This window comes from Labrus bergylta, chromosome 11 (genome assembly GCF_963930695.1).
Source record: "Labrus bergylta chromosome 11, fLabBer1.1, whole genome shotgun sequence".
Classification (NCBI taxonomy): domain Eukaryota; kingdom Metazoa; phylum Chordata; class Actinopteri; order Labriformes; family Labridae; genus Labrus; species Labrus bergylta.
The window spans coordinates 13,300,439-13,325,370 of NC_089205.1; the positions used below are offsets into that span (position 1 = coordinate 13,300,439).

Sequence of the window (24,932 nt, forward strand, 5' to 3'; positions counted from 1 at the left end):
TTATTTTTTTTACATAAAACTCCAAGTGTATTTTCTGCAGCTATTGCAAGTGTTACATGCCTGCTTAACTTTATGGTTTGTATATCATCTAAAGAATCTTCTACATATTGTAGAACAAACTGTGCTGTGTCAAGAAGCTCTTTGCATGAAGCGAGATTCAATTGGGAATGTGAGTTTTTGTCTTCTGGCAACAACAATGACTTATGCACCTGTTACTCACATCACAATCTCTGTTTGTTCATGCACCTGCTTCGTAGGCTAGGTATCACTTTCAGGAGGCCAGACAGAGAGGAGAAATAAAATAACATGCACATGAATATGCAATCCTTCTGATGGGGGATCTTATGTTTGAGATATGTGTCTCTACTAAAACTGTGATCACTGTGCTTGGAGCAAAAGAGAGATTTATCACATCTTAAGCACAGTTGCAACAATAATCCGGCTGCTGTTACCATGGTAATGAGATGCCAGCTCTGTCATCATTGCAACTCGCAGAGGGCGAAATTATAGGACATGATCCCAGATAGAAAGAGAGAGAGGGAGAAAGAGAGAGCATGTAAAGCAGATGGATTATATTTGAGAGAAAGAGAGTGTATAAAATCAGTGTGTGTGAAGTGTGTGTGTGTGTGTGTGTGTGTGTAATTTGTGTTTAGGAAAAAAAGGGGTGAAATACACTAATCTCCATGCAAGTGACCATGATTGGAGACCCACACTGCCTCAACAGAAGATGGGGACAGATAGATAGATGGATAGATAGATAGCAGTTTTTAAAACAAATACATAGGCACAGATGTAGCAGGAGAGAATTTTAACATTCATCAGTAAATCTGTGTTCAGGTAATATTAGCATTGACCTTGGCAACAAACACACACACGCACGCACGCACGCACGCACGCACGCACGCACGCACGCACGCACGCACGCACGCACGCACGCACGCACGCACGCACGCACAATAGATGGTGCCAAACTTTGCATCCAAGCCATCAGCTGCTAGAATTCTTGACCTGACTCGAGATCATCACATAGCCATCTGCATGGTCACACGCATACACACACACACACACACACACACATACACACACAGATTGGGCAATTTGACACAGGGTACAAAGCCTTCCATGATGGAGCGAGTGGCACATCCTGCTGGTTAGCAGCAGCTTTCACGAGAAACAGCAGCTCACTCTCCGCTGCTCTAAACTCTACAAATCTGCGCCAGCGACTGCCAAGCTCAACCAATCAGGTTACCCATCCCAACATTACTGTAAGCTGCTGCCAGATAAATCTTTGAATCTAGCATGAGTCAGAAGGATTTAAGAAAAGCCAAATCATCTTCACACTGACATTCCAGAATTTTAAACACACTTCAGCATTAAGTCATCTTTGGCATAGATAAAAAATGAATTCCACTGGATGTGCAAAAAACGAATCAGGAAACAAAGTACTGTATGAGCACAGTGTTTTATAAACATACCTCTGCCCGCCCTGCTTGTTGAAGGCACACGCTAGCGCCACCACCTGACCGGTAGCCCTGCTGACCACTGGTACACACAGCATGGAGGAAATCTCACAGCCCAGCATACTGGACAGCTGCCTTCGCTCCTCCTATGAGGAAGAAAGGCAGGAAAACCTGTTCAGTACAAAAACAGTATAAAAAGACTTATAGGCACTGCAGATAGATAAGAAATGAATAAATAGTTTCCTTACAGCACTGATGTCTTGCAGAGTGATAGACTTCTTCTTCTCTACAACCTGTCCGAAGCGTCCAAACATCAGCTGAACGGAGAAGAGACAGGGAAAAAGATAAAGAGAAAATTGAGGGAGGTAAAGAAAAACACTGTAATGAGTGAAAAGAGAGAAAAGAAGAAAGTAGAATGGTTGAAAGAATATATATCTTTACATTAATTCTCTTCGAGTGGTCTATTACCTCCCTTGTTAGATTAGCACAAATTGCCCCATCTGAAAAGTGTTTTGTTGTGTGTCACAATATCTCTACACACCAACTACTATCAAAATTTCACACATCATTAAACCCTGAGTAGACAGTCTATTCCCTCCATAATGGAAAGCCTGTTAAAAATGCTATGTCTGCACTACGAGCAGGGATACAGGAGACTTAAAGCAACCCAGAGGAAGTGATTATGCCCGAATTTCTTAATTACAACCCCTGCCAGGGATTATGAAAGATTACATGTGGGAGGTTTGCTCTATAGTGTCAGTCAAAGAAAGCAACACACAGGGTGACAACACTTAAACTTGTTAGAAACTACAAAAAACCTCCTTGCATTCTTTTTAGCGTACCACTTTATGGCCCCTAGTGTGAGAAACACAAGTGGCTGCATGAAGGAATCATGAAAAAAGTAAAGGAATAAAACAAATGGGCTGATTACATGACAGGGGAAAAGTAACACAAACTGACATAATGAAGGTATGAGGGTGTTAGTTGGCCTCACCGGGAAGCTGATCTCCTCCTCCAGGACTTTGTCTCCAACTACCTAAAGATGACAGAGGTCGAAGGCCAGGGTTATTCCATCGTACATTCCCATTGGACCTTTTGGTGAATGAACCATTACTGAAATACCTGGCAGAAAAGCTGATGGTTGTCCTCGGACACTAGCAGCAAACAACAGCACTGCGAGTGAGTCTGCTGCTGGAGCTGAAGAAGAACACAACACAGAATCAGACTTGTTGTACTTTTACAATTATCTTCATCACTCAGTCAGATTGTTTTTACAGCTTCAATTTAAAGGTTGCTTGGAGCAACGTTGAGGTGTGAAGAAAAGATTACAAATCATTGGACAGTGGAAAATAACTGGAGCGAGGTTGGGGGCTAAAAATCCCAATCTCATCTCAATCATTTCCCTGCAGGGGTGTAAACCGACACTTAGCATAAAACACATTACTGTTAATTACATTAAACACAAATTAACTAGCTCATGTAATGCAATCTGGAACCCATTTCAAAGTGTTCCCACTTTAACCTGAAATACTTACGCTAAGATCATTTATTCAACTATATTTGAAAAAAGTTAATAATCATATATTCCTTTAAGGACATGTGTTTATCATCATTTCTTAATGTGTGATCATATCGTCAAAATATATATTTTTTGTAAATAACAGAAACCTGCTCTAATTTAATCCAAAGATCAATGTGTTTCTATAAATGCTAAGAATTCTCTCATAATAAATCATTAAAATTCAAACATCATGTAGGTGTTGGTGTGTGTATAAATCCCTCTCTGTGAATAGTGTCAAGACTAAATTTGAAGGTGTGTGTATGTTAGGGTTAGGGTAAGACCTGCAGTAGTGAAACCCATTTTCTGCTGCTATCTGTCATGGAAAACAATTAATTCACATTCATCGTCGTAAAGTCTCCCTTAGGTGAAAACACACAAACCAAAAAGAAAAATACATGATCACGCGTATATAACCACACATACATGCTCACACCCACAGATAGTTATAGGCGCGGCGTTTCCTCGCATGACATTCTTCTCTGTAATCCAAAGAGCTGGATGGAGAACAAGCAGGATGGGGATAAACACCAGGCGCTGCCAAAACACTCCCCACCCAAACACACACACACACACACACACACACACAGAGCTTAGACATCCATACACGTAAAGCATGTCGCTGCACTCATATAATAATAAGCTCTTCAACCCCATTTTCCCAAATGTACTTAATCCCATAAGAGTCGCCCCAAGCTCTTCACACCAAACTGATGATTCTTCACAAGCAACAATCTCTAGCTCCTCTTCCTCCCTCCCTAGTCTTCTACTCCTCCTCCTCCTGCCCCCACCCTTTTCCAACAATAAATAGGCGAAAAAAATCATGTTGGATTCAAAAATATATCCTGCAGCCTTTTGCACCGCCACGTCTTTTCTCCCTGCTCATCTTCAGATTCAGGAAAAATAGTGCAGATTCAAGGTTTAAAGATGTTTACATGCGGCCTGCACTAGTGCAGGGTTGTTGTTTGACCTCACTGATCTAGTCATGCACAGTATGTGTAGCACAGGTGCAGGGGCCGTTCTGATAAGTGATGATTGTTTTAATTTGACACATTTCAACATGAATTCTTAATGTAGCAGTATCCCAAAGACTCTCTCTCCAGTCGGACACTGATGAATAATGAAGTTTCTGATGTTGAAAGACGACAAAGTAGAAAATGAAGGGAGGAACAAGAGAGAGGCAGACACTACATGCTGATTAAACAAGAGTCCCTTTAGTTAAGTCATTCATTAAAAAGAGTCAACTGTTGTTTTTTTTTTTAAAATCAATATCTATAAGTATTTGTGTTTGGTTTTTGAAAAATTAAAAACATTTGTTCCACAGACCCTCTCGTGTATGAGAAAAATAATGAGCTGTAGTGATATAAGAGAACAGATATGCTCAAAATAAATTATTTAAGGGCTGTTACTTAGTACTCACAATGGTTTATAGACTCATAAACTGCAGATCACCTCCATCACAAATATCTTATCATTTGGTCTATAAAATGCATTAAGGTTTAATTTCAAGATGGATCACAAACAGACAATTTAATCAGATATTCCTTCCAACTGAGACACTGGCACCAATAAAAACGTAATGTGCCTGATGTTTCATGTTAGGAAAAACACAGACCCTATTTCCAGCTTCATCAAAATACTGCAGAGAAAACACAAAACATGTCCTTCATGTAAGTAGGATAAAAAAAGGCTCTCGTTCTCAAGTATTTGCACAAACCCATAAGACTGCTCTGAAGCTCTGTTGGACTCAGGCTTTGCCCCTTTGATGCCGTTTAACCTTCAACTCTCTCTCCTCTATTCCATTATATCGCTTTCTATCTTCCATTTCCTTTATCTATGAATAATTGCATATATTTACATTGTTGTCAGATTTACTGCACATGTAGCTCACTTACAGATTGTATTTATACATATATCCAGAGAGAGAGAGTGAGGAAGAGGCATACTGTGGAGATGAAGATAAAACGCCTCAGGTATGGTTAATGACAGGTTGAGGGGAAGAAGTCACTTGGAAGGATTTCATACTTTGTATGTACAGTACGTCTTTAGCTCTGTGTCCGTGTGTGTGAAGGAGTGTGATGAGTGATCTCAACCACTTACATAATTGATGACTTTGAGCTGGAGAGAGGCTGCATCAAGGTCAAAGAGCTCACCTAAAAGAGAAAAATGGGAGAGAGGAAGTGATGGGGTGGGGGAGAGAGAGCAGTGAGGGCACATTGTCGTTAAGGAAGACAGAGAATGCAGAGCATGTACACATGTGGACAGAAAGCAATCCATGGAGGGATGCATTGAGACAGCGAGGTCGGAGAAGGGTGAACAGGAACTAGCTAACAGAGGGACTAATAATCAAGAAAAGACAAGGGATGAGGGCTGCGTGGACTGCAGATGAATCCAGAAGCAAAAAGCTGGATGAGGAGGCAGAGAGACAAGGCAGAGGAGACTGAAGGCAGCTCATGTTTGCTGAGAGATAACAGCGAGTAAAGAACATCATTGTATGTGTGTGTGCACAGGAGCTGTATTAGCAAGTTCACTTCCATTATGCATGAGATTTTAAACTGTGTTTTTGCTAAGTGTTATTACATAGGAGTTGTCACACTTTCCTCATGCCACTGGCAGAGTCCATCATTTATATTCATAGAGCTTTTTACCCAGATGGGCTACCCCTATTAACATACCTCACCTCACATACGCCTGTGTGTGTGTGTGTGTGTGTGTGTGTGTGTGTGTGTGTGTGTGTGTGTGTGTGTGTGTGTGTGTGTGTGTGTGTGTGTGTGTGTGTGTGTGTGTGTGTGTGTGTGTGTGTGTGTGTGTGTGCATACCACAGAGTTGTAGGATATTATGGTCCAGCTCGCAGTAGTCCTGGTCTGAGACGTTGAGGTTTAGCAGTGCATTGTGGGACTGTATGGGAGAGGGGCTGGGAGGGGGCCTCTGGTAGGACGACTGAACAGCCCGGACTCGCACACACGCCACTGACGCCTTGACATCATCCAAGTGAGCAGAAACGAGGGGAGAAAAAAAATCATCCAACCAGATACTATTAAATTTGATCAACTTTTATTGAATGCTGTTTACAAAAATGAAAAGTAACCTCTCCATATCTCACACATGAGTTGCAAAGATCAATCTCTGATTATGAGACTGTTAAGTTAGTTGATAAGCTTTTTACAAGGTGAAGCATTATTTACTGGCTGGCTGGCCATCTATAAAAAACATGTTTCTATTGGTTAATACACATAGATAACATCTTGTAGAGTAAATACAGGTTGTGTTAACTGCTTGTGTAAAACTCCCTGATGGTGGCCCTGTGCCGACATGTGTTGGTTAAACAAAGAGCGAGTTCTTACAGAAACTGCCAAACTTTTTTTAAACATAATGTGACCAAAAATAGTTGGAAAAAGAGAGCTTACATGTTTTTCTAGCATGTTGAGATGCACTTCATCCTGATCAGAGAGTGGACTACAGCCAACCTGCAAAACACACACACACACACACACACACACACACACACACACACACACACACACACACACACACACACACACACACACACACACACACACACACACACACACACACACACACACACACACAGTTCATTTAAGTAAACTGTCCATTAGCTTGACCGTGGAAGGCTTTGCAGTCTTTGTTGGGGTCGATTAAATTCTGAATGTTGAATTACACTGGATGAAGCCATGTATGTCACGTGGCATAATATCACATTTTTATAGAAGAGGAGGTTATAACACAGTCAGTGGTTAGTACTTCCTCCATAATAGAAAAAACATCTACTGCGGCTCTAGGTCCATTGCTTCAAGGACTCACCAGTAAGACTGCGATGGCTTTGTTCCTCTCCTGGTCCAGGATGGGAATGACAACAGCTAAAAGAAACAAAAGAAAAAGAAGATTCATTCAACGTATTGAATGATGCGGACAGAAATGACTCATGGTCTTTTCATCCCCATCATTTAATTTTACATCTGTGTACTTCTGTCTCACTCTTCATCCTATTTGTTGTTTCTCAACGTTGTAACACTGTCAGAAAAAAAGAATGCACGGAAATGACCATGAAAATAAACAAACCTAATTTCCTAGGAAAACACTGTTTATTCTTCTCTTTCATTTATTATTCTAATAGAACTCGAGCAGAGAGCGACAGCAGATCTTTGCGGACACAGTAAGTTTCCTGCATGTGAGGACAGCCGGCAAACAAACAAACTGACTGATGTGTTTACCACGGTGGTAAACAAACTTTCGTTTTCTGCAGCATCATTAAATGTTCAGTAGAATTTATTGATCCACAGAGTGCAGAGCCGTTATGCATGTGTACCTGAGAATGTCTCTCTGATTACTTTTTATGTCCAGGTCGAGGTTCTTCTCTCAATTCCATTTTATATAAAAAACATTAATTTAAAAAGGAATGCAGTCTATTCATCTACAGATTTCAATTTCTCCCTTTTTCCTCATCGCAGACCTGTCATTGCTTTTTTTTTTTTTCTGGATCTGTTCCAATTCCACTTCCCACACAGCACTATGCCTCTCCCCCTACAATCATCATCTCTTGTTCGCTACTTCTCTCCCAACCTCCTTTGGTTTGTTTTTTTGTCTCCCACGTTCTCCCATTTCTCTGCTCACACATCCTCAAACACACTCAGTTGTTGGTCCATTTTGTCGGTACACAAGCATCATTCACACACTGCAGCAGAAGCAAAGACATATTTTTGAAACTACACACACCTCTTCTGTGCGCTGGTAACGGCGCAGCCAAGCAGATTCTGTATTTCTCCGGCAGTTCGGGCAGAGGGAGGCCGGCACACTGACATCGCTTCAACTGTTCCACAATACTCCTGAGAAACAGAAACGTGATGAGCTTGAGCTGTTTGAGAATAATAATCACCTCAAGAACATTAGTCTGACTGGGAAACAGACAGAGACGTCTCTTAGACATTGGGGAGACAGAAGAGGGGATTTGTGAGACAATTGGAGAAAATGGAAAAAAACAGCCTCAGCAGAAACAGACACAGCCGTCTTATTGACACCAACCAAAACATGCCTGAATAACACCATTATTCAGTGGAAAATTATATGATATCAATACAGCCAATTTTTGTGCGTCTGTGCATGTGCTGGATACTTGCGAAGCCCTGGATGAAGGTCTGTGTGTGTGATATCTATTACAAAGGGCAGCTTTCTAATGTTAAAATATGAGACAAGGATTTCTTTGTTCTGGACAGACTACTGCCAACAGACACAAAAACCACATACATCAATACACACACATGCACGAGACACACGCTCAGAAGAGTGACTTCACATTTCAGTAAGCACACACTTTGAAGGAATACAGAAACAAAGGGCAAAAAGAAAGAGAATGTTTTAATGCATAAAGACAGGTGAATTCATGATCTATGTGCTTCACATATTAATAATAATAAACACACACACACACACACACACACACACACACACAGACAGACAGACACACACACACACACACACACACACACACACACACACACACACACACACACACACACACACACACACACACACACACACACACACACACACACAACAGCAGTCACTCCATTACATGCTCGCAAAGCCTGAAATCCCCTCTAACCATTGCAGCCAAGCCTCTATGTGGTGCATTGATTTAAAAGTGTCCATTTATTCCTGCTCACAGGGGAATAGTCTGAAAACCTCCCTGTCGTAGTTTACAATAGTGGCTAATACAACTTGGCCTATGTGTAATGTCTTGGTTCAAAACGGCGTCCCTTGCAAGAACATTACACCAATTTATAGTGAGCCCAACAAATAGAAATAAAACAACTTGGGGCATTTGGAAAATACTGTTATTAAGTATTTCTACCCATATATGACATGGCTATTAGATACAAAGATCAAGGTTTGAATGTATGGCTCAAACTGAAAGACATGTCGGTAAAAGCTTTGTGTTGTGGGCGGTGTGTTTACAGTGCTCCAGTGGCCGGTGACAACAGCTAGTAGTGGCAATAACAGTCTCCAGGATGGAAATTAAAATATATACAGTAGATGTGTGTGTAGGTGTTGAGTTTGCGCTCATAAAAATCAGCATGTGATTAATGGATGAGGGGGATGGGAATGACTTTGTCCCCTCGCTTGAACCTCCACTATGATGAGCTCCATTAGCCCTAACTGCTTAACCATCATTAAGAATCACTGCAGTGCCTATAACAGCTAATGGTGTGATAATGCACCAGAGCATTTAATAAACGTAATACTTAACTCTACATCATTATGCATTTATTAAGATATATTGTATGCAATATGGTATTTGTATTATTTAACCCACTGTATGAGGTTTTGCAGATGACAGACAACATAAACAACATGGTCAGCTCTGAGTTTCTGCACTCATTAGCATCTCTACTAAGGATTTTTTTAAGTCTTTGTGCCTGTCCATATGTTTGATCATCTGTGTGTTCATAATGTATGAGTATATTTTAAGCTGTTGATTTAGTGTTAGCAGTTTGCTGTGTTGTTATTGTTTGGGGAACGAGAACAAAAAAGACACACTTTTTCTCTGCATCAGTCAGTGGACCACCTACAGTTGTTGTTTTGTGCCGTAGCTGTGGTTATGAGCATTAGCCAAAGAGCGCACACACTCAGGTCATTTGCTGAAGTATGCATTCATTATTCTTATAGGTGATGAACAGCACATGTAAATCTACATGGTAAGTCGGATAGTTAGCTACTTATGTGATATATCATTTGGTTGATGGAAAATGAAAGAAAGCAAGGATTTAAATCCAAAATGCCAATCAATCAATCTGTTCACAAGAAGAGCAGGTCTAGATTGTACTCTTTAATATATTATTTACATAGACCCAACAATAATCAACCATGAGCATTTAGCAAAGTAACAGTGGAAAGGAAAAACTGCCTTTTTAACAGGAAGAAAATTGAGCAGAACCAGACTTGTGTTGAACAGCCGTCTGGTCAGCTGAGACTGCGTTGGGCTTACAGTAGATAGTGGGATAGAGGGAGAGACAGCAAGAGAGAGAGGCAGAGAGATTTATCACTGTTTTCTGTACTTCTTAAAACCTTGGAACGCTTGTCTTTCTTTTGCAGTACTTCTAACAATACCAAGTTCAGCTATGAGGCTTTAGTTATGTTGTATACAACAAATAGTTAGAGAAAAACGTTTATAAAACCTGTGTTGGCTGAACTTATTTGACAGTGTGCGATTGTTTGCGTGTGTATGCGTGTGTGTGTGTGTGTGTGTGTGTGTGTGTGTGTGTGTCAAGGTCCAGTTAATGCGCTTGTATGTATTAGAGAGTGGGCTGGAACGAGGCTCAAACAAAGTGGCCTTCTGCCTCTCAGATGGGTTCACTGAGTGTGTGTGGGTGTTTATGCTTGTTAGAGAGAGTGTGTGTGTGTGTTTGTGAGCCAAGGTCTTGATAACAGGCTTATATAAGCAGGTGAATTGGTGGGAGAAAAGTAACAAAGTGCCCTGTAGCTCTTTTAATATCCCCGGTACCTCTAGCCCGCAGCCCTGACAAATGTATGTATGAGCAGGTGTTTGTGTGCGTGTGTGTCTTGGCTCTACGTGTGTATTTTATGTCCGTGTAAGCATGTTAGTGTGTGATTCTGTGGTTTTGTGACATTAGGTGTTGGAATAGGCCTCTTGTCTGACAAACAGACAGTTTCATCTATAATGTATTGTTGGTTTTGCCGGTGCGCAGGCCGTAGTTGCAGTCGCACACACCGGGATTGTAGAGCTTCAGAGAGCACTTAAGAGAGAAGAGTATTGCCATGTCTCGCCGAGGGACCCCCGGGTGCTGTCACATCGGCTATTAGCTGTGCAACGCTTCCGCAGGGGGAGAGCGATTGAAGGTGAGAGAGTAAAAGAGGAGCGGCCAGGAGGGAAAGGGGACGGGGTGAGGGAGAGAGAGAAGGGGGAGAAGAGAGACCAGAACACAGCAGGCCGAGTATGTCATGGACTCTTTGGGGACAGAGCAGGTTAAGAGGGAAAGGAGGGGCAACGACAGGCTGATGCAGTGAGGCGGGAAGGTGGGATAGCAAATGACAAGAGAGGGGAGCAAGCGTGTCAGAGAGACAGAGTGGAACGTGTCATAAGAAGGGAAAATAGTGGGATAAAGGGAGAGTTTTAATCATAGAGGATTGAGATAAGGGATGAGAAAACAAAGGGAAACGTGGAGAAAATAATGAGATCTCTCTCCCTCACACTTGTTTTTTGGGTTAACATTTTTTCCTCTGACACCTGCTTTTTACTCAGACAAGCCTCAGTGTCCCCACCTTGTCGCTCCTATGTTCTTTTGTAAAACACACACACACACCTGATCTTTCCCTCCGGTGGCAGTTCATGCGGCGGGTCTTCAGATAGCAGTCTCGAGTCTCCCTCCAGGAAGTAGTGGCATACACACTCCTGGAATGAAACACACACACACATACTTGCACATTCATTTGTAACATTAATCAGTTTGTAATTAAGTTAAAGAGTGATGAGTCTCAGGCCTGGGCCTCTGTTTCCTAGTCTCATGTCAGGCTATGGCGCTTTGAATACTAACAGGAAGCTTTTGTTTCAGGTAATAAATCAAGGAAATGTCAATTACGTTCAGCTTTTTGTGCAAATATAGAGAGTGCGTGTGTGTGAGCAAATACCGTGCTGGGAAGCAGCTCCTGTATGCTGTCTCGAAGGGCCGCTCGCAGGGAGCGCGCGTCAACAACCGCCGCCAGCCGCAGCAAAGCATCCTGGGGAGGGAGACAAACAGATGCCCTTATGTCTGTTTGGTTGTTTGTTTATGATCTCAACATGCGGCTCCTAAAACCTGGGGCCTTGGCTATAGTTTTGTCATTTTCTTTGTGTGTACAAGGTTTATGTTTCAACAACATGTCCCCAGATATTTAGCTTGGCAGACTGTGTAGGCAAAACAATATTTAAACTGTGTCATACTCTATAAACTCACTCGCAATCTGTGCATGTTGGAGGCACTTAAAAGTGAACTGAAAATACATCAGGGATTACTGGAGTTAGTGTGTCTCTTCAGGACACTCAATGCTTTTGTTTCATTTTGGCGGAATGAAAAGCAAACACTTGACAATTCATTTGCAGAGTTTGCTGTGCAAGGAACAACTGATTATGCATAAATTCAAATGCAGTACCGCCAGCGACAAAGTCATGGTTCACAAATTACATAACACATATTTACTTTCCCATCTTTGCTGCACTCCGTGAAGATGGGACAGAAGCACTTAAGTCGAAGGAGAGCAGTGGCCATCGTAATAACAGCCTGTTCCTGATCAGGCTGATCAAATCAAACAACAGCCAATCTATTTTTATCTGCTCTGGCTTTGATTAAATATCCTCCAAATCAAAATTCACTCCACGAGAAGATCCTGAGGACTGACAAGCATGAAGGATCTCATCACAGCTGAAACCAACAAGAAGGAAATAACCGATGATGATACTTATTGGAGTCAAGGCTGTGGTGTGTTTAAAATGGAGCTCATCATTTTCAAGCAGAGAGATTGTTTATATTCTCTCACACGTTCATTCAATATTCTTCATTCAACTTTTCCACTCCCTCTGTCTCCCTGTTTTGGTGATCAGCGTATTGGGGGCGTTTACTCTTTTAATAATAAAGCAAGCAGATTCTGCCACAACCTCTACAAACCAATCACCCTGCTGCTGTCATTTGTTAAAAATCTGTTCTCTGCTCTTTTGCTGTCAGTTTGTCGTGTCAATTTGATTGCTGCAACCCTCCTCCACCCCAGGCACCTCCATTCCATCTCAACAGTGTTCATGACCTGCCCCTCCAAAGTACACTCCTCATCACATCCTGCATCCTTCCATCACCACCACCACCAGTGTCTAGACTCCATCAGGGGGGTATTATCTTGCTGTCGGCCTCCCTACCCCTTGTTGAGTACATAAAGACATCATGCCGGAGTCTAATCACCAAAGACATCGCACATTTATCTCCTACTAAACCGTTAAATAAATAATTGTTCACTCTTAATTACTGTAAGTCTCTCCTGATTGAAGTTGCCCAAACCTTTTTAAGGTAAAAACTTTTTAAGCTGGCCTCCAAAATATTGAGAAGGCAAAAACCCAACAAATTGTACAAATGGAGAAAATGGAAAGTCATGTTGTTGCGAAACACAAGTTGTTTTGTGAATTTCAAAAAGCTTTTACTTCCTTGCCTCCAAACTACAGGCACTTGAGGGATAAAGTGGATTAGCTTGTCCAATTCTCTGTTTTGGAAAGAAGAAAAGGGCAGAAAAATGACAGGCCATCCCATTCACATGTCAGAAAGGTGTAATGGGGGAGTAAATGGTGTTGACCATTAATCAAACACCACTACAGGTACTATTACAGACAACTTAAAAGAGGAATTTCATCTGTTGCGAGGTCAGGGCACTTTGTTTACTTCAAGTGCTCTTCTTGGTTCCTCTCAAAACAAGAATCTAGTTTAATACAGATAAGGTTTGGAAGCAGTATAGAGAAGCAGAAGAAGAACAGCTGAGCCGAGTAAACATGGGAGCTTATATTCTGAGGTCATGCAAGATTGAGTTTATGCCTCAAGCTTTTTATATTTCCACCCTCTACACACATTACAAGCCTGCGTACGGAGCGTCTCACAACCACAACTTTATCAGAAGAGCGTTCGTAACATCCCAGCTGACAGCTCGAAATTCAAACCATAAGAATATTTACACTGTGTGCAGTCTACTTAAAGCCCTACCAGTTCCAGTTATCACACTGCATTATTATTGCATGTAACCGCAGTGTAGAGAGAGGATCTTCAAAATCTGATCAAAGCAAAGAAATTCTGCGAGAAATCGCAGAGGCTTAAGACACTGCGGCTTTTCAAAAACTGTGTTCTGAATATCTATTGGAAAGAAGAGGAAAATGTTAAAGCTGTTGCTAGATCATCCTTTTCCGTTTTTTTATGACAAAGTCTCACCGCTGAAGCAAGGGCATGTTGTTCTGTTAACGTACTGACGGTGTCCATCTGTTAACCCGTCTTTTATTTTTATCTTTCCAGTCTTTTGGACACACTGATAACACCCCTTTCTCCTCTAGCCTTCACTCGCACTAACTTTTGTTTTTGACAGAGAATAAGACAAAAGACAAGGTGGTAAACGAAGTGGGCGAGTGAGGAGTGGAGAGAGAGAGAGAGAGAGGGTCAAGGAGTGAGGGAGGAGAAAGAGAGAAGAAGAGAGAGAGAGGAGAGCCCTGTCATGCCTGAGCACGCACTGTTGGTTACTACATATGATTAGATATGATTAAATGCGATTAGCTTTGATCACTCAATCAGCCTTGCCAGAGTGCTGTTATAATGAAGTTGGAGCTCTGCCAGCCCATGAGTGTGTGAGTGCGTGAGTATGTGTTAGACAGAGGAAGACTTGTGTGTTGTATCTTAAGCCGCAGATCTTGAAATGCCAGCTTAAATCCTGACAAGAAATGTTTGATGGAAATTAGATCTAACCAGCAGATGAACAACAAATATTTCTAGCTGCTCATCTTCCTCACTCCGCTGTCAAAAACTCTGTGTGTGTGTGTATGTGTGTGTGTGTGTGTGTGTGTGTGTGTGTGCGTGTGTGTGTGTACATGTGTGTGTATGCAGGTGCATTACTAGCAATAAGATGTATGCCTTGGTAAATGTCAGAGTGTGTCTTATGACCTTTCACAATCATTTCTCGCCATAAACCGTAAACCATCTGTTATATTAATTTACCTGCTTCTCCTCCTATCATAACACACACACACAGAACCACACAACCTCACCCAGGTCTGAAAGCAAACGTTTGAGGCGGAGTCTTTGATTTTGAATTCAAAGCTCCAGCTTTTATTGGATCCTTCTCCTATTTTCACTTTGCTTTAATACCCTTTAATATGATTTATATAGCCTTTTATTATTAATTGTTTCCTTTAAATCTGCTGACGATTGCCATGTTGTTGCCTTCATTTAAAATCCCAAAGCATATAAAAATATTGTCTCTTTGGCTACAGAAAGCTTCTTTTTCTAATCAAACAATGTACTTTAAGAGCTTGTCAAAGGTCAGTGAACCTCGCCAAACAGAGAATTAGATAGAGGACAATGTAATCCTTCAATTAGATTAAAACTGTGGCCTGGCTATAATTTAAATGAAAACACAATAACAATCTTTTATTTTTTGCTCTAATGCCATTTTAACTTAAGTGAAAATGCCTGAAGCTTTTATCTAAATTGAGTTGAAAAAGCCATAACAGAGTCCATTTTTAATACAAAAGACAACAAATCCCCCTGAAAAAAGAGATCGAACAAAAACAACATGACAGGACCGTCTGAGCGGCCATTATGATAATAGTGTATTGTTTCTTTTTATTAAACTATTTCTTATCTCATTTCTAAAACTCTTTGGGAACATGGTTTATTGTCCTTCTGTCTCTGACCTTTAAGTTACATTAAAAACACTGGACTGTATCCTTTCTGTAAAATGTTACTTAGGCACATTCTGTGATTGACAGTATTTGTCTCCTCAAATCATTCCACTTGTTGTAACACTTTCTTCCCTATCTTCTCATCCCACTTTCCCTCCCCTCACCTCCACATTTAACCCCTAACATGTCTTCCTTGATTTCCACTTTTCTCCCTCTGTTCCTCCTCCCCTCCTTCCATCAGAGCGCACTCTTTGATGTTGTCTTTATCGACAGCCTTTCTAATCACTCGGAGCGCTCTGACATTTTGAAGGGTGGCAGTGATCAGCATAACTAAACCCAGATTCCCCTCTCTTTTTATCTTTATCAGACATATGCGAATATATTTACCTTAGGCTCTTCTGTTCATCATCTGACATTTTGTACATGACAATGCTCCCATAAAACTGTATATTAATGTGACTTTTAGGGTTCTATAGTTTGGAGTTCATGCTGATTTAAAGCTTAGTAGCATGGCTCATATTCTTTGCAAAGGAAAGATTGTTTGCACATTCCTCCTGTGCAGGTCGCAATATAAGATTTATTTTCCAGTGAATATGTGATCTTCTATCAGATTTGTTACTTAAAGCTGTAGCTACCCCTACTTAGGACCTGTTATTTTGATTTTATACATCAGATCAATGTCTATCAACTGATTACAACAAATCCTATGTTTCTCAAGGTACTTACCAAGCAGGGATGTTACCTTCATCCAGTTTTCTAATTTCTAAGTAATGAAACCATCATTCCATGCTGCTATCTTTTTGATTGTTTTGATCATTTATCTCTAAATTTGCCTTACATCCTCTAATAGGGCTTTCACACTTGCAGAAAACTCCTGAAAAACTCCTGTTATTCGCCGGATGTGTGAATGCAAACAGACACATTTTTTTTTTCAGACTTCACTCAGGAGAATTCACCTCAAGTCAATGGGAGGGGGAGTGATGTTTATATTCTGTGACTGTTGCTACTATTTTCTGTTTTCTGTTGTTCTCTCCGCTCTTTTGTTGAAAGTGTGATTCCGTTGAACTACACATAGCATTGATGTAAAGGCAAATATTCTCATAATGGCATCTAAAAGCGGACTCTTTGTTAACGTTAAGTCTTAACTGAGGAGACCCCCCCCCCCCTCCTGTCTGACAGGGATAGTTTCCCACTGTGAGGAGTATATGTGAACAGCCAGGTCAGGAGAATATCCGGAGCAGTCCTCCTGAAATTATCTAGATATTTTCAAGAGTGTATATGTGAAGAAGGCTTACTGTAAGAGAAGCCTTTCTGATACTTTGTGATCTTTTGGCTTCACTCAGCCTCTGCATGAACCTACGTAATGCACAAGTTTTATCCATAAATTTAGACTATAGTGCAGGGTAGTTGGGGAATGCTGCATCAACTATAACTGGAAACAACTATAACTGGAAACGAGCCTTTTTAAAGTCACTTAGGTCGAGATGCACATTTAACATGCTACAGAAACACTCTGCTCTGAAGAGAGAAAAGAAACGCAAATAGAGTAAACCATCAGCCTTTTTTTTTTTTATCTTGCTTGATCAGAAACAATAAATACAGATTTTGTTCTGAAATTGTAGCCAAACATTTCCTAAAGCTGCCTGTTGGCTGATTACTCATGGTGATTCCAATATTTGCATAGAGAGACACAAAGACAGAATTGATTAAGTAAGATTTTATTTCCACACGTCCTGTAACTTCTGCAGAATCTGCAGCTGACCTAATTAGTCTGAGTTTTGTGACAGGCCTTAGTATAAAAGGCTTGGGATTGATATTAATTAGAAGTGGAAAGTTAACAGAAATGTAATGGTGACTTTTTTTTAAACCTGTTTGATCGCCCTAAAACTTTGAATCAACTCAGTGCTCTCTGCTTTCTCCACACATGTGTCCGTCTGACCCTGTAGTTAAAAAGAAGTCAGCAGGCTGCAGGGACATCACACACTCCAATCCCACTGATTAAATAAAAAGTCTTCCCTTCGCCTTCTCTTTCAGTTTTTTCTGTATCCTAACAAGTCATTCTGGCCTATATTAATCTGTTATGCTTCATGTCCTGCCAAAAAAACAACAACTGCAAACTTTCAGAAAAAGGCTGTATGTCTTAACACATAGCGATGATTGTTCTCCAGCAGGGTTCCTTTCCTTCCCTTTCCTTGTCTCTGTCTCTTCTCCTTTGTTCTCCTCCTTTTTTCTCCTTCCAGTCCTCATTTTTAAATCACGGTTCTCTGTGCTGGCAGTCAGTGTCCCACTCCAGATGTTTGGGGTTTGAATATTTATCCTCCAGGTGTTTTACCCAGTCCTTGTGTGCATATTAACCTTGTTACGCTCTCTCTCTCTCTCTCTCTCTCCTCCCCTTTTGTGATTGTTTTCTTTCTCCGAGCAATCTTTCTGAAATGAGGTAATCTTGAATAAGTCTTTGCTTGTGTGTCCTTCCATGAAAAGGGTCACTTCTTTGTTGTTCTGCCTGAGGTTTCTTCTACTTTTCATTCGTCAAAGTTTTTTTTTCTGAGGAAGCAATATTTGAGGGTGACCTTTTTTTTCCACACATCATGAAGCCCTGGGTGGATTTCTGATTTTTAGAGAGATATTTGTTAATTGACTTAATAGATGAAGAACGGTGAGGGCAGTGTGTTAATTTGAGTGTTTCATCAAAATGACAGCACATGAAGCTACCTGTAATTAATCTGTGAAATCACTATGTCATACAGTGTGTTCTCCATATTTCCTCTTTCTATTCTCTGTACAAATGGAAGGTTTTCAGTTGTGCGCAGAGAGGTACACAGTGTCTGAAGTGTTCACTCCACTCCCCTCAAGATCTTTGCTCGATTGGCTCTTCAGGAGAGCACTTAAGTCTAAAACATCTCTGTGTAGCAGCTCAGGAGACGATGTGTAAAAAGCACAAAACGTAGTGGTCAGTCTGCTGCAGGTACATAATGTGTATGGAAATGAGATTACAATGAAGCAGGGTTTGACTGTTGGGCAAGAAAATGCCTGCCTGGTAATAAATGTAGGGAGAGAGAAAAAAAAAAGATACAGGGCAAAATTGAACCTTTTCATTCAATCTTTTCCCCAAACTCCAGCAGTCATAAATCACAGTTAATAGAGAAGAAAGGCAGACGTTTGGAGCATAACTCCAGGAGGACAACTCACTGAAAGAGCTTAATTAAGTCTACATGGACAGAGCTGTAGCTCGCAGGATACAGTCAAATCTGTTCTGTCTAATGTCGAGATAATTTTCTACCAAGCAGAACTAGGCCAGATAATATTTGCACGTTTTCGAAGATTTATTTGAAACAGCTCGAACAGCTTGGTGAGCCAAGAGTTTTTTGGCACAATGTAGTGAGAACGCTATGGCTTCACAATGACTTCTTTTAGAAAGACAACGTTCATGATTCTGTCTGATTTGTTTACATCTTTTATGCTGTAGTATTTCAGGCTTCTTAAGACTATACGTATTCCCCCAGCTGTTTGACCTCCTCCGCTCTTATGGTTGCTAAATCTTTGCTCTTCAATGGCGAAAGCATAGTTGCATACATAGTTGTACATTAAATAGGGAGGTGCAGGATCTGACCTGTGCAGGGCTCTTAATATGAATCCTGTGTGTGTAAGGTTCAGCAGGAAGAAGATTTGAACCCCTGAGGAGCTCAAAACTAATATATGGAATATGCATTACGTAAGGAAATGCTATAGCCAATATATTTTATGAACAAGGATGATTAAAAATGGTGAAATGAGAAAGCAGCAGGAATATGTAAGAAACGTGAACCAATGATGGGCAGGCAATTCTAATTCAGTCAGATACCCGACTTTTCTGTTCCTGATGGAGGTGATAAGGAAAAGGACCTTCATTTGACACAAGCTATTATGGGACACAACCCAGTTCTCTGCTGTTTCATATTCATGTTTTTTTAAAGGTCCATTTTACTCCAACATTTTTAGAGCTTCAAGCCAAATCTCCTGACCTTCATCAGTGGAGTTTTTCGAGTGAAGGCAGGCAAATATATTTATATAACTGGAAATGACAAATTTACCTCAAAGGCTAATTATCATGAAATTATCATGAAAAATGAAACAACCTTTGACAGTGGAAAAAAAGGAAAAACTACAGGAAGGGCAAGAGAGCTTGCTTCCAAGTTAAAATTAAACTTCAAACTAACTACTTCAAGTCAAGTCACTTTTTGCACAATTAAAAACAACAGGCGAAGAAAGTGATTTACAGCAGATACAATATAAGACACAAGAATAAAGAAACAATGTTCATGGATAACATTCAATTTAACGGGATAAAAGAAGAGAAGTACAGTAAAAACTGCTTCTACTTGTTATTGGGCAATATTAAGTTGAATACCTTTCTGACAAAGGTTTGATTTTGGGCTGTCAAATGATTAAAGTAATTATTAATCGCGATTGATCCCATTTTTAATACCATGTTTAAAATTCCATTATTCACATAAAAAAAGGTCAGGCTTTTATTTTGAAATTTTTTACCATCTTAAGCTGAGAGTACATTACTTGCTGTTTAAATTCAACCGTACTTTTATATTGGAATAAATTAAGGGTCTTCTGGTAGATTGAAGTTTAAGACCTTATCCAGACTTTGGAAAAGATCAAAAACTAAATGAAAACAGCTAAAAGGTCAAAAAGTGAAATGTTTGATAGCATAAGGAGGGAATTACTTTTGACTTGTCAGCTGAGCTGTCTGAGAGTTTTTTCATTTGAAATGAGACATTAACAGATGCAGCAGTGTTGTTCTTTTCCATCACTGTGACTTCAGGGAGACACAGCAGAGGCTTCACGGTGTCCCTAAAGTGACAAAATAGCATGTGATCAATCAAGATTTAAAAAAATGTATGAATTCGTTTCAGATTAATTAATCGCGACTAACTAGTTGCTGACAGCCCTAGTTTGTGTCTATTTTATGTTAAAGGTCATGATGTTCCTTTGTTGGCCTAAAGAAGCATATGACCTCATTACAAGCAGAGTCCATATTTTCAATTGAAAATGTATACTGGAGCTCTCCTTTGAAACATCTCTATGTATGAACAAAATCAAAGTGTTCCAGTGATTTGTTCTCTAGTCAAATGCCTTTATAAGATCTGTCTCTAATTCTGCCAACTAAATCCATTACCTGATCAGAGACTCCATGCTTTTTCACTTCCTCTGACTCATTGTCTCAGATATCTGCTGTCGGTACATTGATCTGTCTTAGAGCATGGTAGGCATGCAGGATATGAGTTATATTCCACATTATGAAACAAAGTTATTCTTTCTCCAATCTGAATGGATGAGTCACACCCCAGCTGACGTAAAACACACATTTTTTTATTTTCATGCACTTATCAGTAGAAATAAAACTTTTTGGAAATAGGGTTTGTTTAATATTTTAGGATGTGACTCACTTTTACTTATTTACAAAAAACAAACAACAGAAAGGCAACATCCCTTCACATGACTTTACTTATCAATCATTAAAGATAAAATGTTCATTTATCAGTATTCATTAATTTTGGCAATTTAAATGAGCAAGTTAGCTGAATATTAATATTCTATATTGACCACACCAGATAAAGACCTAGCTCAGTCAAAGAGTGGACTTGCAGGATTAGTTTAAGGAGCTCATTAAAGCCTTTAGGGTAACGTTTTTCTTATCAGCTGGGTTGTTCACAGAGACGTCTGAAGCTTTCAAATGGCCATTTGCATTTCAAAAGCTTTACTATTTGACCTTGATCCAGCATCAAGATGATGAAGGGCAATGTCACCACTTGTGCAGATGATTAAAGGCATCCTCCTTCATGTCTATAGATCTTCATGTAAAATCAACTCTTTACATGCTCTGACAAGCCCCTGGGTGCAGCTCCGTAAATCACTAGCTTTCTCTCTGCTTCACCTGCTGCATGTTTACTCGGGATGGTTAAGCCGATGAGAGACGCACTGTTGACTGTTGACTCTTTAACATTGGAGCTAAGTGAATTACTTATGTAGATTGATTTTCGTGTCTGTCAGACGCTACAGGCAGAGGAGCCAAAAGGGACACGTGTAAAGACACAGCACGCACAGAGTGTCTGTTTGACAAAAACACAGACGGAGGCAAGGATAGGCACGCACGCACGCACACACACACACACACACACACGCACACACACACACACACACACACACACACACACGCACACACACACACGCACACACACACACGCACACACACACATGCACACACACACACGCACAGCATGTCCAGAGGGAGGCTGGTAGTGTTGCATTGGGTCCTGGTTGTTATTCCAACAGAGCTGGGTCTCCAGTAGCATCACTAACATACTGGAGACACATGCACTGTAGAATACAGCCAAGCCATGAAGACAAGCCTCTGTCATGCACACACTCACACATTCACCTACTCCTACACACACAAGCACATAAGCACATGCATCATTATAATGAATCTCTGATCTTTCAAAAAAATGTAAGAGCAAGTTAGATTAAATTGTATCTAATTCAGAGGAAGAACATCGAAAACAAGAAAGGGAGGAAAGATCAAAATAATTACTTTGTCTTTGTCACACACACACACACACACACACACACACACACACACACACACGCTCTACACCCACATACCCACAAAATACACGTATAAATTAAGAGATACTGCTATAGCGATGATAAGGCTGACCTATCACTGTGTAAGAAACGTGAGAAACAGGTGCATCCCAGTGCTGCAGGTTACTTAACCAACCTGTGTGTGTGTGTGTGTGTGTGTGTGTGTGTGTGTGTGTGTGTGTGTGTGTGTGTGTGCGTGTGTGTGTGTGTGTGTGTGTGTGTGTGTGACAAAGACAAAGTAATTATTTTTGATCTTTCCTGTGTGTGTGTGTGTGTGTGTGTGTGTGTGTGTGTGTGTGTGTGTGTGTGTGTGTGTGAAAGAAATTGTAGGAGGTTTGGAGAAAGACAGGCAGGAGATTTCTGAGTGAAAGTTATTAAAGTAAGAGCAGCCAACAGACAGTAATTCATAAATATTTCCTCAGCGTGACTCATGGGATGAGGATGATAGACAGGAGGAGTGAGAATCCGAAATTCAGACCTGAAAGAACAAGAAGAAAAGGAAGAAGCTGACAGACTAAACAGGGGAACGCAATCCCATAAAGACAGAAAACGGTTCACTGATGAATTTCATACATCGCTCAGAGACGAGCATGTAGGCATAGTAAGAAAGTTTGAAGGGAGCCAAGGAAAAGAGCACAGAAGAGAAGTGGTCTCAATGGTCATTGTGATGTTCATCAGTTCAAGCCCAGTCTGAATTTTTATGATAACTCTGCATATACAGTATCTCCATACGACATTTTACACATTAATATAGAAGAAATCAAGTATCTCCTATGTAAATTTCTCTCTGAGGCATGACTGTCCTGCCAATACCATTTTTATTTTTTTTTTAGTCTGGGAGGGGGAGCTGTAATGAATGTCTGAATATTCTCCTCTCAGTAAATCTGAGGCTCTGGAGACAACAGCAAACAGTTATTCCCATCTGGTCTCATGAGTTTACTTTGTAATATAAGTAGAGACATAAAGAAAAACAAAATGTTTAAATGGAGATTAATGTTAAAACTCAAGTACAATATAATTAAACATTTTTTAAAACCTGTTTCATTATTTGTATTCTGTATTATTTATGCTTGAGATTTGATTATTTTCCACTTATATGTAGTTTTCTGTTGCTGCAGACAGGGCGAGTCTTTCCTGTAATATATGCTAAATATCTTACGCATGCATTAAAAGATTTGTGTTTTGTAAACCAGTTAAAAACAATATCAGGGATTAGTTTTCCTCCGTGACCCCTCTGCGTTCAGATTCATTCAAAATGTTTATTGGATCTTCTATTTTGCTTTTTCCTTAATCCCTATAAAATCCTACTCAAAGTGCTTTTCTTATATTGCCGTTTTCATGCATTCAAATCTTATTTGAGGCACTATGTGTTACCTTGTTGTTACAAGAGTGCTACACAAATACATGTGACTGGCATTGCGTTTGTTGGTGCATTTTTTCAGACTCAAAGTCACACTGTTGACATTTTGACCTACAGTAGTGCAACAGAAGAATATCTTTAAAGTATAGTATAGTACAGAGTATATGTTCTGTTGATGCACAAGGATTCTCAGTCAAAGTGTTCATTTACTGTCCTACAAACAGTTTCACGCTTTTGCACTGACACCAGTCAGCGTAGGAATTATGCCAAGATTTTTATCAACAAAGACAAGTGAGAAGGACACTGCTTGAAGGTAAATGGTGAAAAACACAGACTTCATCAGCATTAAGCATTCAGTGGCACAACTGTCTCTGTCTGCGTAGAAATGAATCAGTCTGGTGAGATAACAGCAAACCATTCTGTTATACTAACCGTGCTGTCAACAGTCATTTATTACTGTAGATAAGTATCGGTGTGAGTTGATTAATGTGTTCCTCTGCTATGTGTTTATGTCTCGTGTCTCTATTTGTGTTAGGTTGTGACTGAGCATTATCAGCCTGCTTCGTTCCTTCTGACTCTTCCTTTTTCATTGAATCTGATGGTCGTCTGTTCACGGTGATCACAGCAGCTCCCATGGCCCCACATAGGGTGTCACTCTGACACAGATGACAACAAAGAGCAGACAGTTAATCTGTGTTTTTACAGTATTTACATGTGTTTATTATCTGTCAGTTTTATCTGATGTTTGTAATGGAGAAATAAGAGTTCTGTGCTTTGAATGCATAGTTTTTTTTTTGCCTGTATGTCCACATATTCAAAACAATAAAGATTGTCTCTCAGCTGTGGAACATAATGTTTTGAGTAATAACCAGTAGTAGAGTCAGTGTGTAAACCGTGCTTCTGTTTTTTTTGTTTCTATTTTGGCACAATTTGCACCATAACAAAATCATGCGGAATAAATTTATGGATGTACAAGTGTGCACTGTAACCATGGAAACTATTACTGAATTAGTTATGATACTTAAACAAATGATGAGTATGATGGAGATACTGATAGACGATCCCTAGGTGTGAGTCAATGCAAAGTGGAAGGTATATTTAAAACTGGGAAACCTGCCTTGATGATACACTATAGAAAAGAATCAAGTATAACTTCGTAATGATGCCCCTGTCTCATCTCTGTGTTTGTTCCTGCAGTCTGTGTAATGCAGTACAATGCTAAGCACCTTGTTTCATTTAAATAACTGTGATTGTCATCATTTCTGGCCTCCACCCAAATGTCAACAGATCCCAATCAGCGCTGTGTAAATATCATGGTCACTCAAAAACTACCCTTTGAAATGCAACAGAGAGTAAGGGCATGGACTCTCTCTCTCATGGAGAGACAATGATACCTGAGCCTGTCTACTTTTTTTCTTATGTGAGGAGCTATTCAAAGCTCAGAGTAGGAAAAAAGGATACTGAGACCCTCTGTCCACCTAAAGTTTT

At 40.2% G+C, this 24,932-nt stretch overlaps 1 protein-coding gene across 2 annotated transcripts in view; it reads right to left on the reverse strand.

Annotated features, from left to right (window-relative positions):
* Window positions 1-24,932, reverse strand: part of LOC109989829 (cGMP-dependent 3',5'-cyclic phosphodiesterase) — a 148,544-nt gene that overhangs the window by 15,697 nt on the left and 107,915 nt on the right. For both annotated transcript variants that reach the window (XM_065960590.1, XM_020641726.2), the window contains exons 3-13: window positions 11,683-11,772; window positions 11,358-11,446; window positions 7,753-7,862; window positions 6,841-6,896; window positions 6,426-6,485; window positions 5,838-5,994; window positions 5,119-5,171; window positions 2,583-2,657; window positions 2,455-2,496; window positions 1,709-1,777; window positions 1,476-1,606 (exon numbers count right to left, since the gene is read on the reverse strand). In XM_065960590.1, the coding sequence (XP_065816662.1) occupies window positions 1,476-1,606; window positions 1,709-1,777; window positions 2,455-2,496; window positions 2,583-2,657; window positions 5,119-5,171; window positions 5,838-5,994; window positions 6,426-6,485; window positions 6,841-6,896; window positions 7,753-7,862; window positions 11,358-11,446; window positions 11,683-11,772 (932 nt within the window). The remainder of the gene's footprint in view (window positions 1-1,475; window positions 1,607-1,708; window positions 1,778-2,454; window positions 2,497-2,582; window positions 2,658-5,118; window positions 5,172-5,837; window positions 5,995-6,425; window positions 6,486-6,840; window positions 6,897-7,752; window positions 7,863-11,357; window positions 11,447-11,682; window positions 11,773-24,932) is intronic.